The 9,153-nt window shown below is 55.7% G+C and overlaps 1 protein-coding gene across 1 annotated transcript; it reads right to left on the reverse strand.

Annotated features, from left to right (window-relative positions):
* Positions 1–49: 49 nt before the first annotated feature.
* NPTX1 (neuronal pentraxin 1) lies at positions 50–2,089 on the reverse strand. The gene is made up of 5 exons (XM_042833065.1): positions 1,586–2,089; positions 1,283–1,490; positions 796–1,040; positions 496–675; positions 50–421 (listed from the first exon to the last, which is right to left on the reverse strand). The coding sequence occupies exons 1-5, from the start codon at positions 2,087–2,089 to the stop codon at positions 200–202; spliced, it is 1,359 nt and encodes a 452-aa protein (XP_042688999.1). The 3' UTR covers positions 50–199.
* Positions 2,090–9,153: the final 7,064 nt, after the last annotated feature.

Raw genomic sequence — 9,153 nt, forward strand, 5'->3', positions numbered from 1 at the left:
GGGGGGAGGGGGGGGGGGCCCGGCTCCAAAGGGGGGTTGGGATGGAGGTGAGGGCTTCGTTCTCAGTCAGTTTTGCGCAAAAACAAACAAACAAACAAACAAACAAACAAATCCCAACCAAAATAAATAAATAAATAAGAGGAAAACCCAAATGACTGAAAGAACCCGATGAGGAGGCGGCTCTCGCGTGTCCGTGGCCTTAATTGAGCTGACGGCAGGCCTCGAAAGTCCACTTGGTGGCCCCGCCGTAGATGTCGATGTTGGCCTCTGCCCAGGCGATGACGTTCCCAGCCTGAGCCTTGCTGCTGCAGGTGGCCAACGCGTACACCTCGCCCGGGGACAGCCGCCGGTCCCACACGTTGAAGTGTGCCAGCTCCCCCACGAAGGCCTGCGTGGCGTCGAACCCTCCGCCCAGCGTGTCCTATGGGGTGAGGGGTGGCCGTCAGAGCCCCGTGGTGCCGGCCATGTTCCCGCTCCCCTCGCAGGGATCCTTACCTGCTCCTGGCCCAGCACCAGCACGCCCTGCGGTTTGATGGGGTGGTATGGGGCCAGGTTCTCGCCGCTGCCCGTCTGCGTGCCGTCCTGGTACGCCTCCCAGACGCCGTCCCGCGTGGTCCAGGTGACGCAGATGTGGTGCCATTTGCCGTCGTTGATGACGAAGGGCAGCTTGGCCACCTAACGGGGACGGGAAGGGGTCAGGGAGGTGGGTCCCCATGCCATCCCCCCTATTCCAGCCCTTCCGTGCCCGCACCGTGCCATCAAGGAGGATCCCTCCAGCCCCCCCCGTGCCCACACCTTGTCGTTGATGAGGATCTCCATGGGGTTGTTGCCCCACTCGATGAGCACCAGCTCGTTGGCCTGTCCAGGCACGGCGTAGGAGAATGGGGTGCCCATGCCGGGGGAGGCGCTGGATTTGATCCACATGCAGATGCTGAAGGCGTACATCTCGGGGAGGCTCTTCTTCACCTTGGCATACATGTAGTTGGTGCGCAGAGGGAAGGTGAGCTGGAACCTATCCGGGGGGCGGTTGTCCTTCTGGCCTGTGGGGTGGAGGTGTGCTGGGACCCCAGTGCGTCCACCCGTGGTTGGGGTCCGCACCCCTCCCGGTCCCATTATGTAACGGCAGTGAGCACAAATCCCCCCTGCACGGCCCCGCTCCGGCCGTAATCCCCAGCGCGGAGCATCCCCGGGGGGCGGAGGGCAGCGCTCGGAGCGGACGGGCTCTGCTCGGCATTCCGCCGGCAGCGGGGAGCGGGCGGGGTGGGGTGCGGAGGGGGGGTACCTTTCTCCAGGTCGCTGATGCGCTGATGCAGCGATGTGAGGGTGCTCTCGATCTTGCCCCGCTCCTCGGACTCGTTCTTGGGGTTGTACTTGCCCTCCTCCAGGCTGTTGACCCGGGACAGCACCTCTTTCTCCAGATCGTCGATCTTGTTCTGCAGGATGTCCTTCAGGTTGGTGCTCTGCCCGGAGGAGTTCATCCTGCTGAACTGCTGCGGGGGGCGGACAGAGCGAGGGGGGGCCGTTAACGCCGCGTTCCCCCGCGGGCTCCGCGCTATGCGGGCTCCGGGTGCGGGACGCGGGGTACCTCCAGGTTCTCCAGGCGGGTTTTCAGGGACTGCAGCGTCTGTCCGAGCTGGCTGAGGGTCTCGGCGGCCGGCGCCCGGGACAGATCGCCCATGGTGTTCTTGGAGAAGCCGCCCTGCTTCCTTCCCCCCCCGCCGCCCTTGGACTCGCCGTCCAGCACGCTCTGGCTCTCGCACCTGCCCAGCTTGGCCGTCAGCTCGCGGATGGTGTCCTTCTGGTTCATGATGGTCTCCTTCTGCTGCAGCACCGTTTCCCGTAGCTGCAGCACGGTGCTCTTCAGCTCCTCGGCCGAACCTCCGCCCGGCGCCGTGGCCGCGCACATGTCCCCGTCCAGCGGCACCGAGGTGCAGATGAAGCGCGTCTGCCCGAAGCTCTGCGCGCGGCCGCGCAGCGCCGACAGCACCAGGAGCAGCGTCAGGGACAGGGGCAAGAAGCGGGGCAGGGACAGGGACAGGAATCGGGGCAGGGCAGAGGGAAAGGGAAGGCAGCGGACCAGCGCGGCCATGGCGGGGCCGGGGAACCGGGCTGGGCTGGCGCCGGCTCCGCCGCTCTCCGCCGGGGCCACTGCGGCACGCGGCCGCTCTTATAGCGCCCGGGCGGGGCCGCGAGGCGTGACGTCACGGCGCGTGGAATCCCGGCTGCGAGACGGGGGGTGAAGGGGGGGCTGCCGGTCCCGCGGGGGTGAGCGCGAGTGAGCGTGAGTGAATGTGAGTGTGAGTGAATGTGAGTGTGAGTGAATGTGAGTGTGAGTGAATGTGAGTGTGAGTGAATGTGAGTGTGACTGTGAGTGAGCGGCCGGGGCTGTCGGCGCGTAGGTCCGCCACGGGGCGAGGAGGGGTTTGTAGAAGTGAACGTGAAGCGGGGGAGCAGCCAGAGGGGGCTTTTGTGGGTGTGCGTTGCGGGGCCGCGCAGTAGCGCTGCTCTCCCGGGCTGCCCCGTGGTCGTGGCTATCGCGTGTCCCACGCAGCCCCGCGGCCGCCGGAGCTCCGCTTCCCCGCGTCGCCGCCGGAGGGGCCCCGAGGTTTGCCCGCAGCCGGGGGGTTGCGACGCGGAGCTGAGCCCCTCTCCGCCCCACTCGCGGTGCTGCCCGTCTCAACGCCGGGAGGGCGGCGGGGATTCGGCGCTGCGTGACCGCGCTGCGCACGGTGCCGCTCCCCGCGCCGTTCCCCAGCGCCGTCCGTCGGCTTTTTGCGGGGCTGTGCGGCGCTGCGAGGCGCCTAGGGAGCGGTTTCCGATCGCACCGTTCGTGAATTCGGTCCTTTCCGCTCGGTTCAGTTCCTGCCCCGCCAAATCTGCACTGCAGCAGCCCATATGGCTGGAGTATTTACATAATGCCAAGTTATCCTGTGAAATGTGAAGCAATTAATTTTGATTAGTGAAGTGGGTCAGGAAAAGACAAGGTCCTTCAGGCCGCGGAGCTGCAAAGGACGAAGAGCTGCTGCTGCTGGGCACTTCCCTTCCCCCCCCCGCGCCCCCCCAGGACAAGCCCTCCCCCCCGGTTGGCACGTCGCTCCTGACTCACCCCGTTGCCTTTTTATCACGTGCTCACCTGCCCCCGAGTTCTGTGACACAGAATGCTTCCTGCTGGCAGCACCGGGACACGAGTGGCTGTGGAGCCCGGGATGGTGCCGGCGCTCAAAGGTTCTGCTGTGCTCCGGAGTGCTGTCACTGCTCAGTGCTACCAGAGCCACCAAAACGCTCAGTGACCTCGGGGTCTCAGGGGCTGCTCACCCAGATCCTTCCCAGAGCTGCTTCCAGCGCTGTTCCTGCCTTCAGCTTGGAGCTGTGGAGCTCAGGAAGAGCGCAGCCCCAGGGCTGTGTGCTTTGCTTTAGGAAATTCAGGGGGGAAAAAATATATATACATATACATATACATATACATATATATATATGTATTTCCTTCTGGGTTCCTCACTTCTGGCTTTATTGCAGTGGTTACTTCTCCTCTTCTCTGCTCTTTGTGCTGTGTGGTGTTTGGATGCAGCCAGACTGGAACAGAGGGGTGGGAGTGAGGGGAGGGCACAGGGATGCTGGGCAGGGGTGGACACTGGGCACGGCAGGCCTCTCTCTTCCTCTGCTGGTTAATGCCTTTCCCTTGGATAAAGGGATGCTGTGGAAAAGGCTGAAAGGAATGCAGGTCCGATTCTTCCACCACAGGCGGCAATGCAAAGTGAAAACAATGTTACTGCAGGCAATACAGTTCCACCGTGTAAAACGGCTCTGGGAGGCGGCGGAATCGGTGCCCACTTCTGTTAACATCTGCGTGGTATTGACAAAGCTGTTCGTGTCACCGAACCAATTTAACCAGGGAGCTTTTGTCATCCACAGTACATTATGCTGAGAGGAGACCAAGGTGACAGGTGCAGTAAAATAAACACTCTGATACTATGGTGATGGAGACCGTATAAATACCTGGATAGGAAAAAACAACAGAGCTGCTCTCCCACAGATACGCTCAGTAACCCCCCGAGCCTCCTCGTGTGAAGAAAGAACGAGAAAATATGACAGAGAATTCAGCTTTCCCAGAACCACTGAATCATGCAGTGAGATCCGTTATTGCTTTTGCAGATTTAGGAGCCGGATAGATATAATGGAATAATGGAGCCCCTATTATTTTTAACTCTTCTCTCGCCTCTCCCCAAGCGTTCTCTGTGGCTGATTTATCGTTCCGTAGATGGAAAGAGCTGAGCGCAGCGATCCGGGAACCTTGGAGGTGGTGTGGTGCTGAGCAGGAGCCAGCAAGAACATTTGTGTCTGTGATTCGGAGGATTTTGGACAGCCTGGGGTGCCCCCCTTGGGGCCAGCAGTCCCTTGGGCCAGCATTCGGTGCAGAGCTGCTGCTCAGAGGTGTTCAGCCCCGGCCCTCCTTTGCTACAGATGCGCAAAAGGGCATTTGGGGAGTGGATGTCTGTGATCCCAAGGGCCGGATGCAGAGCAGGGAGTGGAAGCTCTCTCTCCTGTTTGTGGAAGCGGCTGCACACAAACCATCCTCCTGGGGGGGAATGCTGATTCCGCAGCTAAGTCTCCTCTGTGCAATGTGATCCATTATGAGAATGGCTTTGCTACGAGATGGGCAAAGCGAGAAGCTCAGCTTCCAGCGTTGGTGCCTCTGGAGGATGGCAGAGCCAGCATCCCCAGGGCTCACTGCTGCAGCCCCACTCGCCGTGCACACGGATGTGGCATGAGGACGGGTGCTGGGAAGACAGCAGTGACAGCACCCAGGTCTGTGTGGTGCCACGTGTGGGGTGAGCTGGGTGCTGCTGGAGCCCCGTGCCCTGTGCAGCACAGAGAGGGCCGGGAGGTGAGCGCACACCGCCCTGCTGAAGGCTGCAGAGCTGTGCATATGCAGAATATGTATTTTTAATGCCTTCAAAAATTTACAGATCTCATTAGGGCAGCCTGAGCGGGGTGTGCAGTTAGTGCAAATGCACCGCCTGGAAGATGGAGTATTCCCTCCTGTAACAGACCAACACTTTGGACCGGAGTTCTGAAATCTGCTGCATTTTGCTGCAGTCTTTCTTTGCAGATCTCTCCCTCTCCATTTCTCTCTGTCTCTCTCACACACATTCTGCCTCTCCTCCTTTTTCCTTCGCTCTCTTTCATTGCTCCCATCTCAGAAGTCAGTTTCTTCCTGAAACGCCTGACATTTACATCCAGAGAGAACGAGGAGTGTGCTCTTTGTGCCGGCACATCAGCGATGCTATAGGGGCACAGGTCCCTTCATTACAAATAATTAATTTAACCATACATTGCATAACATCCTAAAAAGCTTTCTAGGGCAATCTCATGCTAGCTGGATGCACAGCTCCTATCAATATTACATTACATTTGGGTACAACCGTTATGAAGTTTCATTAAAAATTTAATTTGTGGTTTAAAACTGCAGCGTTCCCTACAAAGTGTGGCAGAGAAACCATTCTGGCTGCTCAAGGTCTGCTCCTGCATCAGCCAGGACTGCAGGAGAGCTGCAGCAGGGGCAGGGGCTCGGGGTGGTGCTCCCTGTGCTGGCACACGCACCAAGAATCGTTTCACCATCAGCAGAGCTGTCTTACAGCAGGATCTTTGAGCTGGGAGGGGGAGTGGGACCCGCCGTCATGTTTTGTTAATGGAGTTCTGTTGTGAATCTTCAGCAGAAGCTTTGAATGGAGGGCAGGTCTGAAGCATCCCACATCCGCCTCTCCGTTTCGGAATTGATTTGTATGGTAACTTCTGTCCCTCTCTGCACGCACCAGAAGGACCAGTGGCTTTTCCTTTGGAATGGTCCCTCTGCTCATTTCTCTCTGGGATTTCCCATGGAAGGAGGCAGACGGCTGATGGACGGCTGTGCATGGAGCTCCCAGCCCCGTGGTCCTGCCCTCCTCCCCACTCCGTCCTCCCTGCACTGAGCCAGGCACAAACCTTGGCTCCATTTATTAGAACAAACAGCACCGGTGGTTTTTTTTCCCTGCTCGACAAAGGAAGGGAAATTTCTAACAGGCGTGGGGCATTTCGGCAGCCTCTCAGTCCTGGTGTGTGCTCGAGGTCTCTGCACAAGATCGCTTCCCTCTGCTGCAGAGAGGATAATAATGGGGAGTGGGTTCCTAAATCCCTTAAGCTTCTTTGATAGCTTCAATATTTATCCATAATCCTGCTGGCGCTCCATACAGAAACAGCCAAGGCCTGATCCCACCTTGTAGCATTCTCTTTCCCCAAGAGGAAAGCACGGCGGGACAGGAGGGAAACATCAAAAGCCACAGACACTGTTGTGCCCTGGTTTCTTCCTGCAATTACTTATTATTTTGCAGTCTCTTGCTCTCCTTCTCCCACGCTCTGTGCTCTGTTATGGTAATGTCTGTGGAGGCTGGGCATGCCTCCGTGCCTGGAGGGAGGATGGACAGATGGCAAGACGGGCTCCGAGGGGGTTCCGAGCACGTATGGGGTTGGGGACAGCTTGTGGGTGTCTGCAGGTCTGTGCACACAGGTGTCCTGTGAGCCCTGTGAGCTCTGCCTGCATGCAGGGAGGAGCTGACAGAGAGCTCTGTTGGTGCTGGAGGAGCAGCTGCTGCCTGTGCCACAGCCACTCTGTGCTGCTGCTGGTGATACATCTGGATTAAAATGCAACAGGGCTTTAAAGGCGGGATAGGTAAAAATGCCATAATGCAGTAGGAAGTCATTGCATTTGCCCGCTTGGGGCATGGCCCTTCTCTAAAGCATAGCTTTTAGTAGGGAAGTGGAGCTCTTGTGACATTGAAGATTCTCTGCTGGCAAGGATACCATTAGGGCTGGGTATGTTATTGATTCCTCTTCCAAGATATAAGGCTTAAGAAGCTGCAGACAGTGGGCATAACTGGCATGACCCAGGAGCTGCTGCCAAGCTGTAAGCAGAGCTGGAGCATCCGGCTATGAGCAGAGCTATGAGCAGAGCTATGAGCAGAGCTGGTGCTTTCCATGCTGACACTGCAGTGAGAGGCAGGAACCCAGCGGGGCCACAGCCGGCCCTGGGGTGGGCAGTGGGAACAGTGGGAGATCTTCAGGAGCTGAAGGTCTGCAGACCTCTGGGCTCCTCAGCAGCCGGGGGCTGCGCAGTTCTGCTGGTGTTTCTCACAGCGCTTTGCACTTTGCTTCGAGAATTGGATGCCATCCAAACTTGAGAACATCAGCACTGCCCTGCTTTGACTCAAGCACAGTAACAGTGCTGCCAGTACGTGGTCTGTGGGCCCGATTGCCTTTTGCTGTTATTTCAGAGGGCTTTTCTGTGTGGCACATGCAAAATAAGTGACACTGCAAACGTAGGCTACACTAGCTGCACTGCATTGCTTCCAAGGACAGAAACTCATCAGGCACTGGCATGGTCCTTGGAAGCAGAGTGAGCTTCTCATGCTTGCCACATCCTGACTGCTCAATCAGCAGTTTAATGGGAAGTCATTAGTGTACTATAAATTCATACATCAGATTTATGTAGTGCTTATTTTACCATGTAGAGACGCCTTTGCTTTCCAGCTGTATGGATGTTCCCCTGTGTAAATGAGAAGATCATGTATATATTCATCCTGCTTCCATTAATTATAATAAATCTAGTCACATTATTTCTTAGAAGCCTGCTGGAATCTCAGCAGTAACACAGCAGCCATCAAACCCACCCAAACCTGGAAAATCAGTGCTGAGCATTGTGTCACTCTGGATTGGGAACTTGAATTTGAAATACCCTGGGCATAAGGAAAAGGTTTCAAATGGTTTATTTTGAGGGAATGGTGGAAAAAGAACTATAGAATCGTGCTCCTTCCATGGATCAATATATTTCTCAGGAGCAGGAAGAGATTTTTTGTTTTTTTTTTTGCCAAGGGTAAGGACATTAGTGGGGAACACTACGTGGTCAGCCTGGGCTGCATGCTCCATTCAGAGCTGTTTGGTTGGATCCAGGTCTCTTGGCTGTTGCCTCCTCTTCGCTCAGCATAAAACCAAACCTTTGTGGTTCTGACTGAAGCAATCTGTGTGTTGTTGTGCTGAGTATTTCCCAAGGCTGCTCCGATTGCCAAAGGCAGAGAAGAAGGCAGAGTACGAGAACTTCCCAGCAACATCCTGTGAAATGCTGAATTACTTCTAATTAAGCAGTTCCGTTCCGGTTAAAGAGAATGTCAAGTCAGGTCTGTGCTCTGGGGATAGGTGCGCTTGCAGAAAGGTGTATCAGCAAATGGATGTTTGGTTGGTGTGCTTCAGCAGCTCAGAAGGAGCCAGCAGAACTCACGGCTTCTATTTCTGGTGCACCGGGGTTGTTCTGTCGCTGAGTCAGAGCTGATAGGATCTATAGCAGCTACCGAGTGGTGAAGGAAACGTTTCTGCTCTTAAGAATGAGAAAACCAGTGAGTGTCTGCTGAGGTTACATCTATCATGTGTTTTTAAACACACGTAGCCCGATAACCCAGCAAATTACCCACCCTGCGAGGAGACAAAGAGAGATAATGATAACAAATGAGCTCACATTTATGTAACGCCTTTCACGGAGACGGATAGTGAAGTGCTTTGAGGACTCTATTAACGCATCCTACAAGCTATCTAATCTATTGTATCCCCACATGTATTGAGCGCAGCTTCTCTCAGGCTTTATGAGAAAAACATCTCCATTAAGCAACCAGTTTTTGTTGGTCTGCAGAGCGGTCATTTCAGTCTTCGCAGGGGGAGCAGGAATGCAGAAATCTTTACGTTTGGCAGTGACCCGAAGCCACCTTTGGGCTGAAATGCAGCTGTTTCTTCACAGTCCAAATTACTTCTACCTTCTTTGCTACCTCTGATCCAAGAATGTGAAACGCACACATTAACTAAACTCTTCTGCTGCTCATTCACCAATAAATGCCCTTCTGTAATTCAGTGGTGGCAAAGAGAAAAAACGGAATCCGCAGTTTTTCTGCTTCTTGTCACTACCTCACCTCTTCTCTCTCTCCCCTTTTCTCAGTGAAATATTTCCCCTGATGACAAACTGTTGCTTCCACTGAAAGGGCAAGGGGAGAATTTTGACCTAGTATTTATTTTGCCCTTTTCAATGGGAGAAGGGAAAGGAAGGGAAGGGAAGGGAAGGGAAGGGAAGGGAAGGGA

The sequence above is a fragment of the Centrocercus urophasianus genome, unplaced genomic scaffold (genome assembly GCF_019232065.1).
Source record: "Centrocercus urophasianus isolate 14NV4802_14NV808 unplaced genomic scaffold, USGS_Curo_1.0 seq_40, whole genome shotgun sequence".
Lineage (NCBI taxonomy): Eukaryota > Metazoa > Chordata > Aves > Galliformes > Phasianidae > Centrocercus > Centrocercus urophasianus.